General features: G+C 36.2%; 1 protein-coding gene across 44 annotated transcripts in view; it reads right to left on the bottom strand.

The window, feature by feature from the left end:
• The window catches only part of SNAP91 (synaptosome associated protein 91), a 155376-nt gene that overhangs the window by 65512 nt on the left and 63959 nt on the right, over nt 1–25905 (bottom strand). For 34 of the 44 annotated variants that reach the window (XR_004352548.1, XM_032651434.1, XM_032651404.1 and 31 more), the window contains exons 8-11: nt 22689–22795; nt 18646–18687; nt 12968–13038; nt 7382–7409 (exon numbers count right to left, since the gene is read on the bottom strand). Coding sequence is in view for 43 of the 44 variants with exons in the window: in XM_032651434.1 (XP_032507325.1) it covers nt 7382–7409; nt 12968–13038; nt 18646–18687; nt 22689–22795 (248 nt within the window). In the remaining variant the exon portion in view is untranslated. Of the gene's footprint in view, nt 1–7381; nt 7410–10876; nt 10883–12967; nt 13039–18645; nt 18688–22688; nt 22796–25905 lie in introns of all 44 variants that reach the window. The other 10 variants (XM_032651402.1, XM_032651400.1, XM_032651401.1 and 7 more) reach the window with 2 other exon arrangements.

Genomic DNA, 25905 nt, shown 5'->3' with positions numbered 1-25905 from the left:
CTAGTAGGTCTGCATCTTTATTCATGTCTCGCCCCTAGGTTCTTCGTGACCTTTTCTTTTTTTTTTTTTTTAGATCCCATACATATGTGTTAGCATAAGATACTTGTTTTTCTCTTTCTGACTTACTTCACTCTGTATGACAGACTCTAGGTCCATCCACCTCACTACAAATAACTCAATTTCATTTCTTTTTATGGCTGAGTAATATTCCATTGTATATATGTGCCATGTCTTCTTTATCCATTCATCTGTCGATGGACACTTAGGCTGCTTCCATGTCCTGGCTATTGTAAACAGTGCTGCAGTGAACATTTTGGTACATGACTCTTTTTGAATTATGGTTTTCTCAGGGTATATGCCCAGTAGGGGGATTGCTGGGTCATATGGTAGCTGTATGTTTAGTTTCTTAAGGAACTTGCATACTGTTCTCCATAGCGGCTGTATCAATTTACATTCCTACCAACAGTGCAAGAGTGTCCCCTTTTCTCCACACCCTCTTCAGCATTTATTGTTTGTAGTGTTTTTGATGGTGGCCATTCTGACTGGTGTGAGATGATATCACATTGTAGTTTTGATTTGCATTTCTCTGATTAATGATGTTGAGCATTCTTTCATGTGTTTGTTGGCAATCTGTATATCTTCTTCGGAGAAATGTCTCTTTAGGTCTTCCACCCATTTTTGGATTGGGTTGTTTGTTTTTTTGATATTGAGCTGCTTGTAAATTTTGGAGATTAATCCTTTGTCAGTTGGTTCATTTGGAAATATTTTCTCTCATTCTGAGGGTTGTCTTTTGGTCTTGTTTATGGTTTCCTTTGCTGTGCAAAAGCTTTTAAGTTTCATTAGGTCCCATTTGTTTATTTTTGTTTTTATTTCTGTTCCTCTAGGAGGTGGGTCAAAAAAGATCTTGCTGTGGTTTATCTCAAAGAACGTTTTTCCTATGTTTTCCTCTAAGAGTTTTATAGTGTCTGGTCTTACATTTAAGTCTTTAATCCATTTGGAGTTTATTTTTGTGTATGGTGTTAGGGAGTGTTCTAATTTCATTCTTTTACGTGTAGCTCTCCAGTTTTCCGAGCACCACTTACTGAAGAGACTGTCTTTTCTCCATTGTATATCCTTGCCTCCTTTGTCATAGATTAGTTGACCACAGGTGCATGGATTTATCTCTGGGCATTCTATCCTGTACCATTGATCTATATTTCTGTTTTTGTGCCAGTACCATACTGTCTTGATTACTGTATCTCTGTGGTATAGTTTGAAGTTGGGGAGCCTTATTCCTCCAACTCTCTCTTTCTTTCTCAAGATTACTTTAGCTATTCCAGGTCTTTTGTGTTTCCATACGAATTGTAAAATTTTCTGTTCTAATTCTGTGAGGAATGCTATGGTTGGTTGCTAGGGACTGCACTGAATCTGTAGATTGCTTTTGGTAGTACAGTCATTTTCACAATATTGATTCCTCCAATCCACGGACATAGTATAGTTCTCCATCTGTTTATGTTATCTTTGATTTCTTTCATCAGTGTTTTATAGTTTTCTGAATACAAGTCTTTCACGTCTGTAGGCAGGTTTATTCCTAGGTATTTTATTCTTTTTGTTGCAATGGTAAATGGGAGTGTTTCCTTAATTTCTCTTTCTGATTTTTCATTGGTGGTGTATAGGAATGCCAGACATTTCTGTGCATTAACTTTGTATCCTGCAACCTTACCAAATTCACTTATTTGTTCTAGTAGTTTTCTGGTGGCATCTTTAGGATTTTTTATGTATAGTATCATGCCACTGGCAAACAGTGACAGTTTTCCTTCTTCTTTTCTGATTTGGATTCCTTTTATTTCTTTTTCTTCTGATTGCTGTGGCTAGGACTTCCAAAATTATGTTGAATAAAGTGGCGAGAGTGGACATCCTTGTCTTGTTCCTAATCTTAGTGGAATGCTTTCAGTTTTTCACCATTGAGTATGATGCTTGCTGTGGGTTTGTCATATATGGCCTTTATTATGTTGAGGTAGGTTCCCTCTATGCCCAATTTCTGGAGAGGTTTTTTTTTTTTATCATAAATGGGTGTTGAATTTTGTCAAAAGCTGCTTCTGCATCTATTGATATGATCATATGGTTTTTATTCCTTAATTTGTTAGTGTGGTGTTTCACATTGATTGATTTACATATATCGAAGAATGCTTGCATCCCTGGGATAAATCTCACTTGATCATGGTGTATGATCCTTTTAATGTGCTGTTGGGATTCCACTTGCTAGTATTTTGTTCAGGATTTTTGCATCTGTGTGCATCAGTGATATTGGTCTATAATTTTCTTATTTTGTGATCTCTTCTGGTTTTGCTATCAGCATGATGGTGGCTTCATAGAATCCATTTGGGAGTATTTCTCCCTCTGCAATTTTTTGGAAGAGTTTGAGAAGGATGGGTGTTAGCTCTTCTCTAAATGTTTGCTAGAATTCACCTGTGGAGCCATCTGGTCCTGCACTTTTGTTTGTTGGAAGATTTTTAATTACCGTTTCAATTTCATTACTTGTGATAGATCTGTTTATATTTCCGAATTCTTCCTGGTTCAGTCTTGGAAAATTTTACCTTTCCAAGAATTTTTCCATTTCTCTGTGGTTGTCCATTTTATTGGCATATAGTTGTTTGTAGTAGTCTCTTATAATCCTCTGTATTTCTGCAGTGTCAGTTGTGATTTTTCCTTTTTCATTTCTAATTTTATCGATTTGCATCCTCTCCCTTTTTTTCTTGATGAGTCTGGCTAAGGGTTTACCAATTTTGTTTATCTTCTCAAAGAACCAGTTTTTATTGACCTTTGTTACTGTTTTGTTTCTATTTCACTTATTTCTGCTCTGATCTTTATGATTTCTTTCCTTCTACTGACTTTGGGTTTTCTTTGTTCTTCTTTCTCTAGTTGTTTTAAGTGTAGGGTTAGATTGTTCATTTGAGATGTTTCTTGTTTCTGGAGTTGAGATTGAATTGCTATAAACTTCCCTCTTAGAACTGCTTTTGTTGTGCCCCATAGGTTTTGGGCCTTCGTGTTTTCGTTGTCATTTGTTTCTATGTATATTTTAATTTCTTCTTTGATTTCTTCAGTGATCTCTTGGTTATTTAGTAGCACACTATTTAGCCTCCATGTATTCGTGTTTTTTATAGTTATTTCCTGTAACTGATTTCCAATCTCATAGCACTGTGGTCAGCAAAGATGCCTGATATGATTTCAATTTTCTTAAATTTTCCAAGGCTTGATTTGTGACCCAAGATGTGATCTATCCTGCAGAATGTTCCATGTGCACTTGAGAAGAAAGTGTATTCTGCCACTTTTGGGTGGAATGTTCTATAAATATCAATTAGATCTATCTGGTCTATTGTGCCATTTAAAGCTGTATTTCTTTATTTATTTTCTGTTTGGATGATCTGTACATTGTTATAAGTGGGGTGTTAAAGTCCCCTACTATCATTGTGTTACTGTCGATTTCTCCTTTCATGGTTGTTAGCATTTGCCTTATGTACTGAGGTGTCCCTTTGTTGGGTGCATAAACATTTATAATTGTTACATTTTCTTCTTGGATTGATCCTTTGATCATTATATAGTGTCCATCCTTATCTCTTGTAACAGTCTTTATTTTAAATTCTATTTTATCTTATATGAGTATTGTCAGTCCAGTTTTCTTTTGATTTCCATTGCATGGAATATCTTTTTCCATCCCTTCACTTTCAGTCTGTATGTGTCCCTAGGTCTGAAGTGGGTCTCTTGTTGACAGCATATACATGGGTCTTGTTTCTCTACCCATTCAGCCAGTCTGTGTCTTTTGGTTGGGGCATTTAATCCATTTACATTCAGGGTCATTACTGATATGTGTATTCCTATTACCATTTTCTTAGTTGTTTTGTGTTTGTTTTTGTGCGTCTTTTCCTTCTCTTGTGTTTCCCGCTGAGAGAAGTTTCTTTACCATTTGTTGTGAAGCTGGTTTGGTGGTGCTGAATTCTCTTAGCTTTTACTTGTCTGAAAAGCTTTTGACCTCTCCACTGAATGTGAAGGAGATCCTTGCTGGGTAGAGTAATCTTGGTTATAGGTTTTTCTCTTTCATCACTATAAGTATATCCTGCCACCCCCTTCTGGCCTGCAGAGTTTCTGTTGAAAAATCAGCTGATAACCTTATGGGGATTCCTTTGTATTTTATTTTCATTTTTCACTTTCTGCTTTTAATATTTTTTCTTTGAATTTAATTTTTGTTAGTTTGATTAATGTGTCTTGGTGTGTTTTTTCTACGGTTTATCCTGTATGGGACTCTCTGTGCTTCCTGGACTTGGGTGACTATTTCCTTTCCCATGTTAGGGAAGTTTTCAACTATAATCTCTTCAAATATTTTCTCAGACCCTTTCTTTTTCTCTTCTGCTTCTGGGACCCCTATAATTCGAATGCTGGTGTGTTTAGTGTTGTCTAAGAGGTCTTCAATTCTTTTCATTCTTTTTTCTTTATTCTGCTCCTTGGCAGTTATTTCCACTATTTTGTCTTCCAGCTCACTTATTCATTCTTCTGCCTCAGTTATTGATTCCTTCTAGTGTATTTTTCATTTCAGTTATTGTGTTGTTCATCTCTGTTTGTTCTTTAGTTCTTCTAGATCTTTGTTAAAACATTTCTTGTATTTTCTCAATCCACGCCTCCATTCTATTTTCAAGATTTTGGATCATGTTTACTATCATTACTCTGAATTCTTTTTCAGGTAGATTGCCTATTTCCTTTTCATTTATTTGGTCTTGTAGGTTTTTACCTTGCTCCTTCATCTGTGACATAGTTTTTTGCCTTTTTTTTTTTTTTTTTATGAGTGGGATTGTGTGACTGTCTTACTGGTTGTTTGGTCTGCGGCTTCCAACACTTGAGTTTGTAGGCTGCTGGGTAGAGCGCTGCTTCTTGGTGCTGAGGTGAGGAACTCCGTGAGACCTCACTGTGATGAATATTCCCTGGGGTCTGAGGTTCTCTGTTAGTCCTGTAGTTCGGACTCAGAGCTCCCACCACAGGAACTTCGGCCCAACCCCAGGCTCATGAACCAATATTCCACAAGCCACGTGGGGTGGCAAAAAAAAACCCCAAAACAAAAAAACCAGAATAACAAAGTAAAAAATAAAATTAGAGTATGAAACTAACAGATATGTTAGAGAGAATATAAAAATAAAATATAGATGAATCAACCGGAAGGTACATCAGTACCACAATAGTAAAAAAGAAGAGGGAAAAGAAAACAAAAAATGGCGGGAAAGGCCTTGGCTGTGGAGGGCAGGGAGTAAGCAAGGGTGAGGTTTGGACAATGGGTGGGGCCAGTGCTCAGGACCCACAGGGCTGGAAAAGGCCCTGGGGACAGTAGGGGGTGGGGCTTAGGCTCAAGGAACAGAAGGGGCCCAGGCGTGCCCCCCACCCCTGGTCTCAGAGGGCGGGGGACCTTACCTGGGAGCCCAGCAGGCTTCCTAGGTTCAAGGGGGTGGGGCAAACGCCCTCCCCTCCTCTCTCGATACTCCCAGAGGGCCACCGCCCCACCACCTCCTGCCTCTCCTGATCTCCCCGGCCTCCCTCCTATGCCCCGAGGACCAATGTGGCTGGCAGGGAGGGGTGGGTCTTGGTGGGGAGGGGACCGGCCTGGGAGCTCAGCAGGCTCCCCATGCCCGAGTGGGTGGGGCAATCACCCTCTGCTCCTCTCCTGCTCCTCCCACAGGGCCCCTCCTGCCTGCTTTTCCTAATCTCTCTGGCCTCCCTCCTATGCTCCCAGAACCCACGTCGCCTGGAGGGGGCTTTGGATTGTAGGGGACCAGCCTGGGAGGTTAGAGGCTCCTACGGCCCCAGTGGGCAGGGCAATCGCCCTCTGCTCCTCTCCCGCTCCTCCTGGATGGCCCCTCCCGCCTGCCTCTCCTGATCTCCCTGGCCTCAGGGGCACTGATCTTGTCTGGCATCCACTACTCCTCCCCACTCAGTCCCCCTACGTCCTACCGGTTCACTTTGGGGTTCCTCCAATCTCCTTGGGCATCAGAGTCCCCCACCAGCGGCCAGCAGGCTCCCTAGTTGTGGGGAGACGCTAACTCTGCATCTTCCCACACTGTCATCTTCTCCCATGTGACATAATGATTTTAAACCTGGCTCTGTAGCAGAATCACCAGGGAGCTTAGGTTGTTTGTTTCTTTGTTTGATTGTTGGAGCTCCCTGAGGGTCTCTTGGGCAGCCGGCCAGGTATCGACACAGTAAAGGGTATCTGGGGTACCCTGTGCAGTCATAATGCCAACTTTTTTGTCTGTAATAACAGCAGTTATGTAACAGAAATTTGGCAAAGAGGAAAGAGCACATTTATCACATTTTTGCAATGAAAATGGCAATGTGAAAAATACAATGGCAAATGTGAACTACTGATCTATAGAAGTAAATACTCCTGTCACTAACAACCCTAATCCTGTCCTTCAGGATGCTAAAGGAGAGAGGGAGGTGAAGGAGTTGCGACAGTTATTACGGTAGACTGTCTAAAAGGTATGCTTGTGAGGATACCCAATGACAATTGGTTTCTCTACCATCAAAGCAGGCACAATGTTATGTGCCTTATTTATGTCACAGGGCTGTGATTCAGAGTACGAGAAAGTGCTTTGTAACTAGTAAGACGTTAACACTGACACATTTGTTTTCAGTTGTAATATAAATGTATGAAAATTTCGTCTACTTAAAGAAAAATTTAGTCCAGATAGAGGGCTAAGTACACATTGCTATATGGCTAAGAAACTAATATAAAGGGGAATACATAAAAACTTACCTTTCCTCAAGAAATTAAAAATAAAATTACCATATGATTCAGCAATTCCACTTCTGGGTGTAGACCCAAAAGAACTGCAAACAGGGACTTGAACAGATACTTGTACACCATGTTCACAGGAGCGTTATTTACAACAGCCAAAAGGCGGAAGTGACCCAAGTGATCATTAATGGATGGATGGATGGATGAACAAAATGTGATACACACATAGAATGGAATAGTATTCAGACTTAAGAAGAAAGGAAATTTCTGACATATGCTACAAAATGGATGAACGTTGAAGATTCTATGCTAAGTAAAATACGCCAGTCATGAAAGGACAGATACTGAAGGACAGTTCCACTTATTTGAGGTACCTAGAGTAATCAAATTCATAGAGACAGAAAGTAGAATGGTGCCTGCCAGGAGCTGGGGGTGAGCGTGGTCAGAGAGGGGGACGGGGAGTTAGTGTTTAAAGGGTACAGAGTTTCAGCTGGGGAAGATGACAAATGTTCTCCAACCAGATGACAGCGATGGCTGCCCAACAATGTGAATGTACTTAATGCCACTGAACTGTACAATCAAAAGTTGTTAAAATGGTCAAAACAAAACAAAAAACAAACTTACCTTACTTAATGGAGAGGGAGCACCAGATCTAAAAGGCAACCAAAAAGAATTAAAATTGGATATACATGAATACATTTGTAGAAGCACTTAAGTTTGATGGTTGGTCAAGCATGAACTTGTTTATATACAGACTTTTTTAGTAATGGATAAACTATTTTTAAAATATATTTTATCTTTCACTCATTACAACATCTGCTTCCAATGTCTCCCATCTACTTAATTTCTAGTATTAGAAATTCTTAAATTCAAAATCTTTTTTTTGGTATCTCTAGCAACTCAATTAATTATTCGAATTGATCTTTATTGCCTACGTCCATCAAAAATAAACTGTTCAAATTGGAATTTTAAAAAAATTGCCAAGACTTGGGAAAAATAATGCTTTACAGAATTTTTAGAAAATCGTCCAGTTTATTATTTTTAAAAGTTAGAAAACCCATTAAGGTTAAAGCACATTGTGATTCATTTAGTCATAATTGTGATACATAAAAGGAACACTAGAATTAAAAAAAAGATCCCTACAAGCCCTGTGCCTGATGCGTGTCTCAGCTTCCATACTGAGCTGAGACACACTGTGCATACTCCACAGTGTGTACTCCTAGAGATTGTCTGGTTTTCTTCATGGCTGTAATGAAAACTATGAGAAATATTCCCATTATCCTGTGAGAACTTGGGAGCTGGAAAAAGAAAAGTAACCTCAATGCTTGTGTCTAAGGGAGTGAGGGAAAATCAGGAAGACATACATTTTTTTTTTCAGTTAGATTGCTGGTAGCACTGATTATATATATCATTTCCAGAAAAATGCTTCAGAGATGACTGCCTAAACAGCTTAGGTTTTACTAACCTGAGTTGGTGGAAAATAAATTAGTAAGGAAACAAAATGAAGAAAAAAAGACATTTCAGTAAGAAGACTATTGTCAGGGTCTCAGAGAATGGCAGGGATGCCCTTCTACTTATCTACAGAGAAAATATCACACGTGGCAGGAGTAAAATAAAATCAGCAGAGATTGAGTAACTGGAGTTTTGTACAATATCATGAATTTTTATTTTATTGGATATAGCAAAAGAAATTTAACAATATTATATGCCAGATTAATACCTCTTATGTTCAACTTTATTTGCAAACACAAGCCTGCCATTTCCTGTCATTTAAGTTTTCACTTAAAATGAACATGAAAGCAAGGGCTAACAGAGATTTCTGTGATATAAGGAAGACAGATGCATAAGGGTTACACTCGATTAGGTTATGTGTACTTGGGCTGTTATCTTCAGAGTAACATATCCTATGAAGAAAAGGATATATGCTTCTCTATATTGCTCACTAAGGGTCTACTGAAATAAATGGAATCACAGTATTCTCTATATCTCAGAAACTTAGGAACCTAAAAATCTAGTACTGAGGTTGAAAATTCCCTAATGAGTTTTTGGTTAATAATTCCTCCACTCCTACCATTTTTTTCTCTTTACATATGTGGAAAAGGAAGCGAGTTAAGTCTAAATAAAAATTCAAGAAAATAATAGCCTTAACTCTGCAAAGAAAACATAGAAGCCATCTGATGTGGTCAGTTTCTAAGAATGAGTTAATTGAAATTAATTTGTTTCTCTCTCAAGAGATTTTCATGAACCAATTCTTAGTGGTACTGACACAGTGAGCAATATTAATATAGAAAAGAGAACTGAGGATGAACGAGAACTTTTTGAACTGTATTTCCAAACTAATATATAAAAGTTTCTAACATATTCTATACTCTGTAGCAAAATAAAGATATAGTAAAAATGACAGAATTTCTCTACCTACTACTAAAGAATATCATGCTCAAACCTAAGTACAAAATATCATAACTGGCACAAGAATCACTTTGTCAAGCTCTTGCATGAGTGCTATTACTAAATGACACTTGTAGCTACCCCATGGATTCAGCAAAAAAATCTCCTGTCTCCCACTATCATCCCACTTAAAGCACTGTATCTTATTCGTCTGTCTTCTCCACTAGATGCCAAATTTTTTGAAGGAAGCGAACCTATCTCATTGTTTTATATCAGATAAACATATTAACCAAAATAAACTAACCAAACATCTTAAAAATTATATTGTATGAAACTAAACTGTCAGGATGTATGACTTCTGTTCCCATGGACCAGATCCAGGTTTTGCCATGATTTCATCAAAAAGGTAGAACCAGAGGTGCTCCCATTGGGGCCACAGCTTTAAAAAGCATCACTCAACACTGATTCAAGTCTGAGGGCTCTGAGGCTCAGAGAGGTAAATAACTCGCCAAAGTCTCATCATTCTTTAATGGTGGATTTCAGGCTCCAGTCCAAGTCTGTCTGTGCACATTTCACATTCCAGCCCGTCCTGACAAAAGCACAGGGGAGCCCAGCACATTTGTTCCTCCCCTACACAACACACAAATTGCTTCTTTTTACCTGTTCCTCAGCTGATTTTCTACCCTACCACTGGCTCTTCGCCCTTTATAAAAGGAAATGCTACAATCTTTTATATATAATGACATCATTTAAAGCCCGATACTTATTTCGATAACTTCAGCTAGAGAAATTTAGTACATGGTGAACCATGTTGGGGGAAAATAAAACACGAATGTAATTTTAGAGGAGAATGAATGACCCACAGATCCTGTAAAATGTTACAAACAAATCCATGGGTTTCTATGATGAATACAGAAAATGCTAAGGTTTACACTTCCCATGTGTTAATGGTAAACTATCAAAAGAAGAAATTTTATTTCTTATTCACAACACTAATCCCTACACAGTTTTTGGTCAAAAATGCTAGCCAGAAAGACAAACAAAACACAGATGTGAAAAACCTATCTCTTCCAAATAATTTTGATTACAATAAACTTGAGTTTCTTGCACCCTCAACACTTAGTAAACCCACATATAAAATAAAATCAATTTCTCTCTTTTGTTCTGTGGAATTACAGAAACAGACAATATACAAAGGCATATCACACAGTATTGCATAGAATTTCAAAAACGAGTATCGGTGGATATAAGGCACTAAATATAAAAGGCCTACGTATTTTTCAGCAGACATTTGAAAATGCTTCATTTTATGCACTTACTTGACTTAGAGGTTAGAATAGTTTTATACTGCTACCAGAAGACAAAGAAAACCCATTTAAGTAATTAATTTTCTTAATAGCATTGTCTTTTGGCACTTCTGCCACGTGCCATAGGGAAATCTTTTGTTAACTAAACAAGTGAAAAAGTCTTTGATGTCTAAAATCTAAGAGGGATATCTGAATATACAACTAAGAGAGTCTGTTAGTCTTGATCAAAGAAGACCAAAATAAAACCATTTATGCGAGCCACCTTAGGAGAAAATTTTAAGAGTATAATGAAAAAACACAGATGTGTAAAATGGACAGAAATCAGTTTTCAATGTTCTAAATACCAAATGTGGAATTTTAAGAGTGTTTTTTGCATTTTTAGGAATAACCAAATGCAAAAAATGTCACTCAATATAGTACTCACCCTTCACTTAAGGTCCCAGGTAAGCACAAACATACAAAGAAGAAAATAGTTAACTACTATAGTTCATTTATTTTAAAAATAGGGAATAAGCAAAAGACAAGTTCATAGGTGGTCTCAGCCAATTCAGAAAAGAAATCTGACAAGCATAAAATGATTTTAAAGGAGAGAGGAAAATTATGCTCAGTACAAGGTAAATCAAAACAGAAGATCATTAGGTTCTTATTTTACTACTCCTAGAAATGTAACCAAGTGTCCATAGCCAAATAGTCCAAAAATAGTTGGTAGCAGCCCCAAGGGGGCGGCTTTAGAGCTGAAGTTAGGGCTGATGAGATCCACTCTAGAAGGCGGCTTCTCACAGGACTGCAGCCCTGGCAGATTTCAGGAGGCAAGAGGGTGGACCTGTGCGGGGTGCGGGGACCTGAGCAGGGAAGAGGGCGGAGAAGCTGACTTGCACCCATGCGCATCCTGCATGGCCCAAGGGAGAGGCTCTAACTCTGGCATATGCATAGTTCCTCAGCTAAAGGGATCCATCTGCCACAGGAAGAGGGAAATTTCTCAGGCTTCCTGCCTCCTTTGGCTTAAATCCTAGGCCACTCATTTTGCTTCCCAGACACCCTAATACGGGAGGGGTGTGAGAAGGCAGCAATTACTGGAAGCGGGCACCCTCTTTTGTGACTTAATATACTCACACGTCTTTTCAGTTGACGTCAATCCACACACACAAGTCTGATCGTCCATGGCCACACTGAAGTGGGGACAGACCTTGGACAATGGTACAACCTTGACAGAGCCCCTGAGAGGTCCTGTCATCCATCATTCCAAATAGCTCTGCCATCACAGCCTGAGAGAGCCCTACTCCGTTGTTTACCATCAAAAACTTAAGACATGCAATAGTTTTTATACTAACTTGGAAAAGATGACAGAAATCACCCTTAGCTAAACAACAGGCAAAAGAGTGACTCAACACATGAGTCTAGATTCTGGGAGAACACCCAGAGAGAAGCAAGCAGAAAGGAGGTGCATTTTGGTAGCTGTATCACAGGTAAAATCCACGATCAGCCTACAGCCCTGCAATGAGCACTTCACGGGTTGTCTCTACCAATTTCTGCTGTCGATCTAAACAGAATCAACATAAAGCTGGGATCACCAACAAAAACAGATTTCAAGCTGACTCTGTAGAGAGAGCTACATTATGTTTCTAGGTGGAGATGATGAAGTATAAAATAGTCCCTGACCTTAAGAATCAGAAAATCCATTTAAACCACATATGAGGGCAGGGGAGGTGGGGAGGAGAGTCATAAAACAGTGTGGTGCATGATTAAGGAAGCCCTCATGAGATGGCCCTCCCAGGATGTGTAAAATGCACACACGCAGAGACAAGGAGCGGAGGCACCCAAGATGAGCAGAATTACACTCTGAGCGAGGTACAAAGACGGGAAAGTACCAGGTCTTGTGAACCGACAAGTATGACCCCGGCTGGAGAGAGGACAAAAATGGAACCTGGACATTTCTGGCATGCAGTCAGGAAAAATGGTCAAAAATCTAAGTGTCTAAACAGAAAGGTTGAAAGTCTATTAAAACTACACTTATCGCTGCTCAACTGCTACTCTGTCTAGAAAAATAACTGTCAAGTGTCAGCAGCATGTCATGCTGAAGGGTCCACCTGAGAAGAGTCTGAATCCAGAAAGCCATTCCTGAAGGCTCTGCTTTTTCACAGTAGGGTCGGTAACCTAACAGAGTGTTCAAGGCTTCTTGGGAAATTGGGCTCCCAATGATGACAGTCTCAAGTTTTAGCACGAGAAATTCTTTTTCTGAGGATTGTGAGACCCTTCTGAGGGCAAAATAATAAATAAATCAGCAAGTCCAGCCAACACAGGTACAACCTACTAGTTTGCTGAATTAGCCTGCAGATAGATTACCTATAATGGGGTCATGATGTCGTAAGTTAATGGGAAGGGTAGGGGTTTTGAGGGAACTCAGGATAATTACAATAAAGCATACCCTAAAACGGTAGTACTGTGATAAATCTCACTGTATAAAGAATAAGTCTAGTATTTTTCATCTTATTTAGAATATACAACTAATGCGTACTTGTTTCCAGGTTTCTTTCCTTCTAATGTATTTAGATGCTGTTCAAGGGTCTCCATAAGACTGCTGGGAGCCTACAATAAGAAAGTAAAATATAAATGTCTGCATCGCTTTCTTTCAAAATAAATACACTGGAACATCACTGTAACTTTGTATAGTGCAGGTCTGGGCACCCTAATACATATGGGAGATAATTTCATTCCAGGGTCTTTTGGTACTTAGATATTTAAATTCCACAGAATCTCAAACAGGCCCATCATATACATACTTAACTTCACTGCATAACAAACAGTGTTACAGTGTGGTTTCGGTGTAGAAATGACATTGGATAGACTTTTACTAAGATATTACTTAAATGTAGTAAACTCAATTAAATCAAGTTCACCATATGTTTCCATAAGACCACAGTGGAAAAAGTAAAGGTATTTGTATCCAAGTCAAAAATATAAGTGCCCAAATACAAACTTACAGAAATATGAAAATACAGTAAAATCTCACTTATCCATATTTGACTGAAATATTAGGGAAAATTACTACTTTATTAAAAAAGAGAGGGTAAGTGAGAGTTGTGGGGAAAAAAATACAACTTTAATAGTCAATCACAATTAAGATTTTCTTATTATTCAGCTATGTAATTTATATACATAATAAAGTAACTTTAGCAAATATTAATGTTATAACAGACTACTGTGTTTTGGCAAATTTAATATATTTCACCTCTTTTATTAAGAAGTACCTGAATGTTTTTATCATATTTTAGGCAATATAAAGTGATGGCATTTTGCTGTATATTAGGAGAAGAAATAATAGGTTCATATAAATATTCCACCCCATCTATTCCTCAAGCATTAGAAATTTACCTTCACCTTTCTCGAATAATCTTAACCCAAGTTAGACTTTAACAGCAGCATAGGCATTCAAAGACTGGCATAACATTTATAGATACATTTAATTTTGACAATTATTCTTAAAATTAATATAAAATTAATTTTGAGGGATTTTAAAGTAACTATGCTAACTTCTAAAATAGTATAACTCTACATTTTACATTGCACCTCTAATGACAAATGAAAATAAAATTCATATTAAAATTGTTTAGTACATTTAATATTCATTTTCATTTCACTAATAGACTCATATACTGCCTTAACAATAATATTATTACATATATAATTATGTGAGATTATTGTACATGTAAATTACAAAGTGAGCCACACATAAATTTATAAATATAAATTAGTAAGTGAACAAAAATATTAACTTGATCAAAGTGACGAAGGTAGGGTAGAAAGGGACAGCCCTGTGAACGTTATATAAAAAGTTAATTACTGTAGAGTAGAAAAAATGACTTTCAGGAGATATAATAAATTTTGAAAGTTATAAAAATTAGAATTCTTAATATAGCTCAGGTAAAAGGTGACTTAGCAAATTCCAGTAAACTGCAACTAGGGGTATACTTCTAAGTTTTAAAGAATGAATTTTTAAGAGATAAAGGAAATTTTGCTCTATAGAAAAATTGTAAACTACTAAGATGCGCTCGCTTAATAAACAGAATGTGTATTGTAACTTTAAAAGGAAGAAGACAGAAATGGCTTAACAATTTTTAGATGAATTCACACCTGAGAACTTCCATTATAACTGTCATAATAGTAGTAATTATAATTGTCATAATAATGGAACTTAGGAGGCCCGGGCATATAACTTTAACCTTTTCGGTTTCCATTCTTTTCATTGGGATCACAGTAAGGAAAAATATATCATGCCATAGAACCTCTCTCCAGTTGGAAGACTTAGGTGCTCTGAATATTAAATGCAAGGTAAATGAAATGTGATTCTGTGCTAAACCTGTTTAAAGAAATGCTATTTATAGTTATAAAATAGAGAACAGTATGGGATAACAAAAGAAGTAGTATTTTTTCCTATATAGTTTCTTGATTATGTAAAACAAAAAAACCAAAAACAGGATGATAGTTTTCAATTTCATTCTTTTTGTAAAGTTTCTTAGTAATTTAAGAAAAAAATAAAGTAGTAGTCACTAAAATCACAATAGTTGAGAGAAATGTGACCAAGAACACAGACTACAAAACTGACTTTAAGAGGTGTTGTTTTGCAATGCATTGCACATAAAATTAACTTTGGAGCATTTTAGCTTAGAAGTTTAAAAATGCTTCATCATTTATATCTCTTATTAGGACATGTGAAATCTAACAGAAATAAACTCTTCAAACATTTTTGGAGGGAAAAAAACTACTTTGATAGTAAAGTTCATTGGGTGTAGGAATATTGGCCTTCTGAGCTCTATGGCACTGAGCACATCCTGGCATGCAGCAGACAAAAATGAAAACTGTCTCAAATTTCCAAGGGGCAAAACTTTGAGAATGCCTCTGCTGCTGTAAAAGGAACTTTAGTATAATTAGCAGTATCTTTAGTTGCTTAGTTTAAATACTGCTGAAGTCAACAGACCAATCAGGTGAAAATACCAACCCAAAGAACAAGAGGCAGCTTGTGACTAATAAATGACAGTGATATATCATGGTTACCGATTCATCAGTGGTACAGTCTTTAAAAGGAGACTTTTCTTTACCAGTAGTTTTCAGATCAACCAGAATTCCTGACATCAAAACCTAAGATGTTTTTCATAAACGGAGATATATTAAATTCGGAACACATGCACACACACCAAACAGGAAATAATATTTTGAAAATCCTTTTCTTGAAACAAATTCATAGCTGATTGTGAGCACAGGATCAAAAAGGAAGCATCCATCTACAATTCAGATGCTTTAGATCCTAAAGCACCATTAAAAACAAATGGAAATAAAAAGCAACCAAAAGGTCATTCAAATTTTTTGATTATTAGATCTAAGAAACCATTGGAAAGTGCTGAGGAGGAATATTTCAGTTCTGATATCATATTCACTTCTTATTCAATACAGTACTTCTGAGTGTTTAACAAGGTTTTTCACTGTTATTTATAAATCATTTAAAATGCTTTTATGATGATATTATATGCACAATTTAAAAAGGGCTACAGATGACCACACTGGTATTTACTGTACATTTTCTAACCAGAAAGACATCCATTCAATCCCTCTGTTTCATCTTGCTGCAAGAGGAATTCTAATCCTTTCTCAGTGAGGAGCAGCCTTTCCCTACTCCCAGTCAATAGGTAGCCCTTCTGGTCCCCATCATCTCTTTAATCCTCTTCCTTGCTGGCTATTTTTGTCCATCGCCACGGCTAGATTCAGTGGCCATGGCAGCCACAGAGAAGCCTGGCAGAGAGTAGAACCCAATCTCACAGGTCTCAAACAGAGTCCACACTACCTGGCATTTCTGACCCATCTCCAGATTAGTTCTTGTCTAACACTATCTGAAGGACTAACCCTAGAACAGCTCACATTCCAGTTTCTGTCTGACCAGACTGTCACAGTGGGTCTAAAACCCCAGCTCAATGACAAGCCTCCAATGAGACCTGTGGAAGGGTTCTAAATAAAAATTAGGGAGTGTGTTTAGCTCTGCTGCTCATGAACCCAACAGAAATCACAATTAAGTAACTTATTAAGAAATTTCAGAAGCACACAAAACTTTTGAATTGAGATTTAAATATACACTGGAGAAATGAACTAGAGGATTTTTTTTATAAGGAGATAATTTCAAAATAAATGTTAATACTGAAGTCTACGTGGCTCTTCAAGTCATAACAAAAGCAGAGGATAGAATGTTACCAGTGTCTAATGAATCTCTACCACAGAATTGCTTTCTACTAGACCCAGAGTAAGATTTTATCTTCTTTAAGGATGGGTCTCTGTTCCCCAGATTGTAACAACACAGAACATACATCATTACATAAAATATTATGCCTCTGGACTTCTTAAGAGAAGATTATATAAACTGTAATGAATATAACAGTATCATTAAAAATTAAAGCCAAGTATGTAAATCTGTCAATGATATGCTATAATTTTCTAATTTTAAAAACAGAAAGGTATTTAAGTATCCTTTTAAACCTTTTTTTTTATCTCCCTTCAGACTCTGCCCAAACTGAGATAAATGAGGACCTATTTTCTTCTTAACCTGCCAGCCTCTCTAACAACATGACTAGTTTTACTTCTGTTCCATGGTGAGAGCAGTCTGTACAGTAGAAATAAAGATGATTTACCATTTCTAAAAGCTATTCATTGAGTTAAATATTTAAATATCTACATTTTTTAGGTTAACATGTAGTTGGGTTATTTTTTTAAACTGCAATGTAAATGTTAATAATGTAAATAATTAAATAATTTAAAATGAAAGCACAGTGATTTTCTTTGCTTTTTATTACAGTGGTACAAAATTAACAAATCTTTATTAGATTATAATCTAATAAAGAAATTTTAATAGTATTTTATGCACACAATTTTTAGCCATATCCAAGATGATACCAATATCTTATTTAGGTATGCACCTAATCAAAGAACACTATTTTCTCATAGTAGCAAAAATATTTTATACTAATATTCTGTCTATTAGAAGGCACTTTCCACCGACTTTTAAATAAAAAAATACAATGCCATCATTTTCTGAATTGTTCTGTGAATTTTATTTATGAAGAATTCTTGGTATTTAATTGGTATTTTAATAATAATAATAATGGTCTCAATACAGAGACCATTACTTTGGGTTTCCCTAATTTTTAATAAAAATTTAAGGTTAACATTTAAATATAGAAACATTTTAAGGGATAATAAAGATAATATATTATTAAACACATTTTGATACTATTAAAAATGGGTAACCTTGCATTATGACAATTTTCTTCAATTACAATAACTTCTTTTTATTTGCAAAGACAGAAAACTCATATATTCATTACTGGTATATAGGGTAGCAGTTCTTAACTCTCTCCTATCATCTATTTCTAGTTAAAGAACATGTTTGGAACAGAAATTTACCGTAGCAGAATGCAAGTTGATTAAACAAAAATAGTTCCTGCCAATTATGAGAAAGGTCCTACAGTAATTCTGCACATGTGAATGATCTTGATTCTAAATCCAAGGAGCCATACAATGTACCCTCTTAACAGATAAAAGGATTGATAAGGAAGCTCTACTATTGTTTTTGCTTCCTAGACAGTCCCCAGAAAATCACTCATCTACCACTACTATTTTTTTTAAAAAGGTTCTTTTGTATACAGAAATTCCTCCCCTTCACAGGGGAGACAAAAATCAAGTGCATCGAACAGTAGAACTACGACATCAGTGTTCTCGCTATTCGTGCCCCTCCTCCATCCCTGGGACATGTTGAAAACTAGGAGAAGAAGCAGGAAGAACAGTTCAAATGTTCTGATTACATGCCTATGAATAGTCACGTTTCATGGATAAAACACTTTTTAAACATTTTTCAAGGCTTCCGTTTGATTCAAGTTTAAGAATGAAAAAAACGAGCTCAATAATCAAATACCGTTGCCTTTAAAGAGGAAACGATTTTATAAGATTAGGAAACTATTCATATTATCTCCAGAAATATATTTAATAGCTAAAAAAGAAAGAGTAAGTTAGAATGATTTCCAAGAAAGGTGGTTGGCCTACATTCAAAAATGCATTAAATGCTTATAAGCCTCCGCCCTAGGTAAGACCATTTATGGTAAACTATGGATTAATAATTTCATGCATACTGAATTTTTCACTCAGAGAATCACTTACCTGTGTGAGGTCAGGAATGTCACCTTTATCAATGCCAACTTGCTGCGGATTAAAAAAAAGTTACTTAATAGGTTTTAAAAAATTAATTTCTCAGATCACCTATAGAATTAGTTAAAACCACAGCTCAATCTTGGTATAAAATAATAATTATTATATATATCAATCTCACTTTGAATATGTGCTTTTTGTGTAGTTTTCCACTCAATATAAGAGCAATGATTTTGGCAATATAGATATAACAAATGTGCAGAATTTTGCTAGAACCTGAAAAAAGAACTTAGGAAACTGAAGTGTAAAAGGTTTCCTCCATGGTTAATGGCAACTAAAATTTTTTTTAAATGCTTCGACTAAATTTAAATTGTTAATTATGCCCAGTCAGTCCTCTGGACAGGGAATGTTCACTGAATTTTAGTAACTTGTTCAGGGTGTAGTTTCCACCCTTCCTCACACAGAGAGAACCACTGTGACATCCAAGATGTATCCTTCCAGAGTTTCTTTATGCATATCCAAGGAAATAGTAAATCCATAAATACATAGTTATTTCCCACATTATTATACAATAATGGTGTACTATATACACTGGGATTATACTTTTCATTTAACAATACATCTTGGAACTATATCCATATTAATATACAGAATTTCCTCATTTTTAAACAGCTTCCTTGTCTTACAATTTATTTAACAAGTCACCTATTAACGAACATTTAAGTTGCGTGCAATCCCTTGCCATTGCAAGCAATGCTGCACACATCACTTTGCACCTGTGTGGACACATCTGTAGGACACATTTGTAGAAGTGGAATTACTAGATAAAAGCAAATGTGAATTTTAAATTTTGGTAGCTTGGGGAAGGAAGAGAAGGGAGGGAGGGAGGGGCAGAAAAAGAAAGTGCTATCAAGACTGCAAATACGGGAATATATTAATAAAGGTGAATCAATGAAGAGAGTACACAGGTGTTCACTATACAAGCTTATCAACTCTTTTGTAGGTTTGACAATTATTCAAAATAAAAAGCTGGGGAAAAATACAAATCATAACTTCATTCTCTCATTCTATATAAATGATGAAATTGAGGCTTAAAGAAACAAAGCGGGTTAACCCAAGTCTCTCTGTGAGAAATGAAGTGCTTCATTATGCTGATGGAAATGTGGAAGCAAATACAGGAAGCCTAAGTGTCGGCTCCTGAAAGACAATAAGGCAAACTAGAGTCCACTTGTGTGTCAAATGCTGAGCTAACTTCTTTCCTTTGCCTTTTCTATATCTAAAGCAGCGTAGGGAGACGCAACAGGGAAGAGATATGGGGATATATGTATATGTATAGCTGATTTACTTTGTTATAAAGCAGAAACTAACACACCATTGTAAAGCAATTATACTCCAATAAAGATGTTAAAAAAAAATACAAAATAAAGCAGCGTTTCTCAGCCTTGGCCCTATTGACATTTTGGGATGATAATTCTTTGCTGGGGGCTGCCTTATGTCTGCCCTAAACTCACATTCTTTCAAAGTATGGAAATTATAAATTAAGGCAACTTCATTCTATTTATTTCCATATTTCAATACCTCTTGAGATGATCCATTAAAATAAATATGAATATGAATGAAGTCAGTGTTTTTTAAATTAAAGCATTATGGGTCCCTAATATTGGAATCACCTCCTTAAAAGGTGATTCGATTCTATGAAGTGGGTAACTCTGTTAAAGGAATTCTTCCTTTACATTGCTATTCTTACTGTCCTGAACTTCTGAATCACAATGAAGTTGGAGGATGAAGTGCGATTGTATTACAAAAATCTCATCACTTTCTGTCTGCAAGTATTCTGGGAGACGTAACTCCAATGAGTTGGTATTTACCTTGGAATAGCAAACTAAGAATAATTTAGTTCTATAAAAGGTAAGTGCGTTTAGCAGACACGCCTATTACTTGTAAAATAACCATTTTCAAAGTTTCAGTTGCCTGCTTTAGGAGACTTCAGTATAAAAATTCAAAGCACAGGAAGTTTTCTGTACTTTAAGCAATTCCTCTGCAAAATTTGAATATATCCATAGGAATTATTCAATTACTCCACATTTCTTTTAATACGATGGGAAATTTAATGTTAACATTTGCCATATAGCCTATATATAGAGTTGTATTTTAGAAACAACATTCTTGCAAGTCATCTGCACATTCTTCAGGCAAATGGTATTAACAACAGGGTAGCTTATTGGGTAGGAGTCCATACATATGTACACCACACAAGCACTGCTTGGTAGAAAAGAGAAGCTTCGTATATTTGTTGAAATTTTTCTGTATTTACCAATCATAACCAAACCATTCGACACTGGTATCCAAATAGTTAATGTTTAAATTATGAACGATGCGATTTAAATGTGAAAGAAAACACTAATGGTTAACCCATTGTGATTAATGTTTATTCTATTAAAAGTAATTTTGTAAATTAGTATCCATTCTATAAGAAGTCTTAGTCATAATGTTTGAACAAAATTAAAATATTGATTATTATGTTGTTTAAAGACAAACTCTCAAAGTGACATCTAATTTCTGTATATCTCCTTCTCAGCAGCCTGAAATGGGCCTGTGATAACACGAGGTTATCAAGAGACACAAAGTAAAATTTTACATGTAAGAATAGAAGGAACTGATATATAAGCACCCTTTTTCTCAAGGAGACCTTGAGCCCAGCCTTATTAGGTTGATTAGAGAAATATTTACCCCCAAATTGTAACACGTCCAGCTCTTTACTTTTTCGATATACACAACATCAGATGGGAACACTGGGAAGAGTGTGCATCAGGAATTAATCGAACAGTGAAATAATCTTCTGCCCTGAGTGTTTAGGTATAACTGATCCTCTCACAGAAAGAAATTAGGCAAATTTTGCTAGATTACACTGATAATTACAGTTGAACCATGGGAAAATCATATCAAATACAAAAAATAAAACTTGTGTAGCAGCAAAAGTTTCAAGCAATTCTATCCTTCCTTAAAGGCCACCAACATCAATAAACCCATGGAAATATACATGAACATGCTTTAATGTATATGTAGTTTATTAAGCTAATCTTTACCTTTTGTTTCCCATATTGATTTTTTTTTTTAGCAAATTCTGATTATAAACTGTATGGATCTAAGCTCGAGAGACAGTATTTTGCAAGATTATTTTGGTCTTGGAATTTACATATGACAATTAGCACTCCTGTGAATAAATGAAATTTGAAGAATAATGCTTGGACTAGAGTGCTTTTGAAACTATGTGTATAAAATGCCTGTTCTTGTGCTACATTCTGAAAATGGCAAGAACAGCAAAAACATGGCATGAATGTCCCACGTCCACAGCATTTTATGCTTTGCTGGTGAGCTTCAGAACCCTTCCCGCAAAACACTTCAGTCAGCCCTAGCAATCAGTTAGTTGACAAGCAAGATAAGAACCCATTTGTCACCCTGACAAAGGAATGTAATAAAATGTCATAATTTCCACTATGAGTCAATCATTGGATTTCATAAGAGAAGACACCAATTTACAGATAACCTCAGGAACAACAACTGTATGGTTACACAGTTATTGTGATTACGTATAAAGAGACATCCTTAAGACACAATTTATAAACTTTATAAAATTAACTATACTTTGTTTTCTTTTTTCCTTTGTATTGAAATCATTTTGACACAGTAAGAAAAGTCAGGGTTTATCGTTTACACACTAAGAACAATGGACAGACTTTTCTAAGGGCTTTTTTCTACAGTTCAATACAAAGGAAGCACTTTCTCAAAATCAAGGACAGCCATGAGGTGAGATGGAGGGACAGACCACCACCTTGCAAAGCTGTGAGCTCATTATCCATGAAACTTTTATTTGGACACAGGATGATCTTCTGATTGAAAAGCAAGAGTGCAGAGCACAGCTCTGGGTGAGAAGCTGGATGAAATGTCTTCCAAGGCCACTACCAACCCTAATAACCTGTGACTCTGTGGCAGAATGTCTTGCCAGATTATGAACTCTACTGTTTACTCCAGATACATGTGTTAATATTACTTACCTCTGCAACTTTGAGAAATTCAGACACTCGTGTCATCCTAGTTAGAAATCGTTTGTAAATTTCTAGAGCATCTTTACATTGTCCTTTCTTCATTTCAAAAAACTTTTCTAGAAGAGACAGATAAGCATTTCGGAAAGTGTATTATATTCAATCTTCTTCTAAGCTTACATTGATACAACTACTTAACAACTTTAATGTCTGAATCAAAACACTTGGCACTAAAACTTATGGGAAATATTAAAAACACCTAAACAAGTGAGGTCTGAGTAGTTTAGGAAAGGTGTTATGTTCTAAGATGTCTCACATGAAACAATTTAAATAACGAAAATACAGTTAAAGTAGAAGAATATATTAATTGTCATAACAGGTATACTTCATGATACATATAGCGTAATATTCTGTTTCAGAAAATAGCATCAAATTCTTACTGATAACAATCTCAAAAGTTAAAACTGCACCCTACAGCATCCTTATTTTCTTAATAGTTCACTATAAAGCAATAATCTATATATTATAAAGCAATAATCTATAAACTTCCCTGAATTAAAGAATTCTTGAAATTGTCTACACTCCATATAAGTGATACTTGCTTTTACTGGTCATCAACTATTTCTTTCAAACATTATGTCTTTTTGTTATAAAATAGTGGAGTTTCGTCCCTTCTAGTCCATAATCGTATCGTCTTTCTCAACTTTTAGCTTTCTAGACAGAAAAACAAAGGGTCCTTTTGCTGCTCTCTTCTGCCTCCCAAGACTGGAATTATGAATTATAATTGTAGTATGAGAGGGTATTTTCTCAACTTTTAGCTTTCTAGACAGAAAAACAAAGGGTCCTTTTGCTGCTCTCTTCTGCTTCCCAAGACTAGAATTATGAATTATAAGTGTAGTATGAGAGTGTATTTTTCTCCATACATGTTTTGAAGAAAACTAGCATTTTAACAGTGCTTTCCCCAGCCAGTCATTCATCCATTCATTCAGTCAAAAATTACTAACACTGCGGATGGAGACACAGTCGGCCAGTGTCTACAATAGCTCCCTGGCAACCCTGGATCATAACTGATGGCTCAGTATCTTCATTATTTCATATTTGCACATGGTTAAACATATGCTATTTTTATGCTCTCTCACATTTGAAAGTTCTGGATTTCATTCGGCATGTAATTTTACTACCTCAAAAGTATTTTTAATTTTCTCATGAAAGGTTTAATAATATATAATTACACAAAGAACTAATTATTGAGGGTAGCTACTCATTACCTTCTGTTGACAGTTTTTCGGTAATTTTACTTTTAACATGCACCTCCCCTGTAGGGTATTCAAGGGAAGTAAAAAGATCAAGAAAACAAACACATAATGTATTCTAGTTGTTAGGATTCGAGAGGAAAGTGGGTCTTTTAAAAAATGGCCAAATTTAAGTATACTTTCTTTGTCCACCCACCCTGTCTTCTAAGCTAGAGACAGAAATATGGTGTTATAGGGGAACAGATCTTTTCAGTTTAAACCTTTGAAAATTAGGACTTATTCTGGTAAAACACACCTTTCTTGCTTTTTAAGCAATCTTCACATAAACAATTTCTTCCAAGTGTCTAAATTACTTTTCTTTACTACAAGTTTATTTCTTTGAATCAGATCTTCAGGGATAACACAAGAAGAGAAATCAAACTGAATAATCTCAATCTCCTCTTAGAACCAATGCATCAAAATCTTAAGCAGTGTTTTTTTGTCTCCTCTGGATGCTTTTTAAGTTGTTTGTATCTTTTGTGGTAATTTAGGATTCAGCAACAAAAGAGTTTTCAATAATGATGGTTTTAGGTTATAATCTCCTAAGTGTTTCTGTAACAGTGGTAATGACACAGAAAAGGAACATGTACTGATCAGTGCAAAGCTGGGAAGTTCCCTCACCCGCTTAAGAGACCAGAGAAATTAACACTTTTAACAGAGGGGATGGGTCACCCAGAAATGAGTCTCTTTCTTTCATAATAAAGATAACATGTTGATTTTCAGTATCTGAAATGATCAAATATTGACATTTGTAACGTGAATCTTTATAAAGTGTTGACAAATTCCCTTGTCATATTAGTACTGGCTTTTGCAGAATAACTGTCCGCGGAAAAGAACCAGATGAAAAGGTATCTCATCCCTGTGAGACAAACTGAGACCTTGCATGTAAGCTATTACTAACGACCACTAGCCAGTAAGGGAAGCATCTTCTTATTCATGCGCCAGAGTTTCATTACAGTGATAAAATGTTTGCTAAGATTTGCACCACTGTTGATTCCAACATTAGATGTAGAGAACAGGTCATGAAGTCCTTGACTGAGACTCACCCATGATATATATATAAAGTTAATTCCTAGAGCTTGGTTAGTAAACAAACAAAAAACAGACCTGTCTCAAACCACTCGGGATACTGCGTATACTTCTCTAGAGTGTTACTTTTACAAGAGCAATTTGACAATGCTGAATGAAGGCCACTCAACACCACAGTGTCGTGAGGCCAGAATGTACAACTACCACTTTTGAAAGGTTAGGTCTCTAATATGAAAAGGTACAACTCTTCTCCTTTTCTGCTCCTAATCTTAGGCAAGAGACTCTCTTTTTCAAATTAAATGAAATAAAAAAATACATGGAATGTTTATTATTTTAATATAAGGAGAAAATGCATGCTTAATACACTCCATCTGTAAAGTCAACATAAAGTAAAGCAGGGCAGCACTTAAGGAGTGTTCAAGACAATAACAGAGGAGAGTCACATGACTTAACATCTTTAATTGCTAAATCAATGGTAAAGGCATTAAGTCCAGCGTTCATGAAGCAGAAGTGGGGATGAAGCAGGGGTACGCTGGGGAGAGAGGATGAGAATGAATCAACAGAACTTCGTTTCTGGCTGGCACAGATTTTAGTCAGTGGGCAACTCAAAGCTTGAGGTAAGAACACAATATTTAAGTGTCGACAAATAAGCAGACGTGCAAAACTGAAGCTCAGGAGGAAGGGAAGGACTGAAAGCATAGATGTGAGACTCCTCATAATGGAAACGATAAGTTTCCCAGTGAAGAATACACAGAGAAAGCAAAACAGCAGATGGCTGGACATGAACTTTAGCAAAAGCTCACATTTATGAGTTGTAAAGAAGATTAAGGTCAGCCAGCAAAAGCGAATGGAAAAGTCTACCTTACTTGGCTTGCCACCAAACTCCCTCATGCGAAATAAAGGTGATG

Source organism: Phocoena sinus, chromosome 12 (genome assembly GCF_008692025.1).
Source record: "Phocoena sinus isolate mPhoSin1 chromosome 12, mPhoSin1.pri, whole genome shotgun sequence".
Classification (NCBI taxonomy): Eukaryota; Metazoa; Chordata; class Mammalia; order Artiodactyla; family Phocoenidae; genus Phocoena; species Phocoena sinus.
Note: the sequence above shows the minus strand (reverse complement) of the source record. Positions and strands in the feature narration are given on the sequence as shown.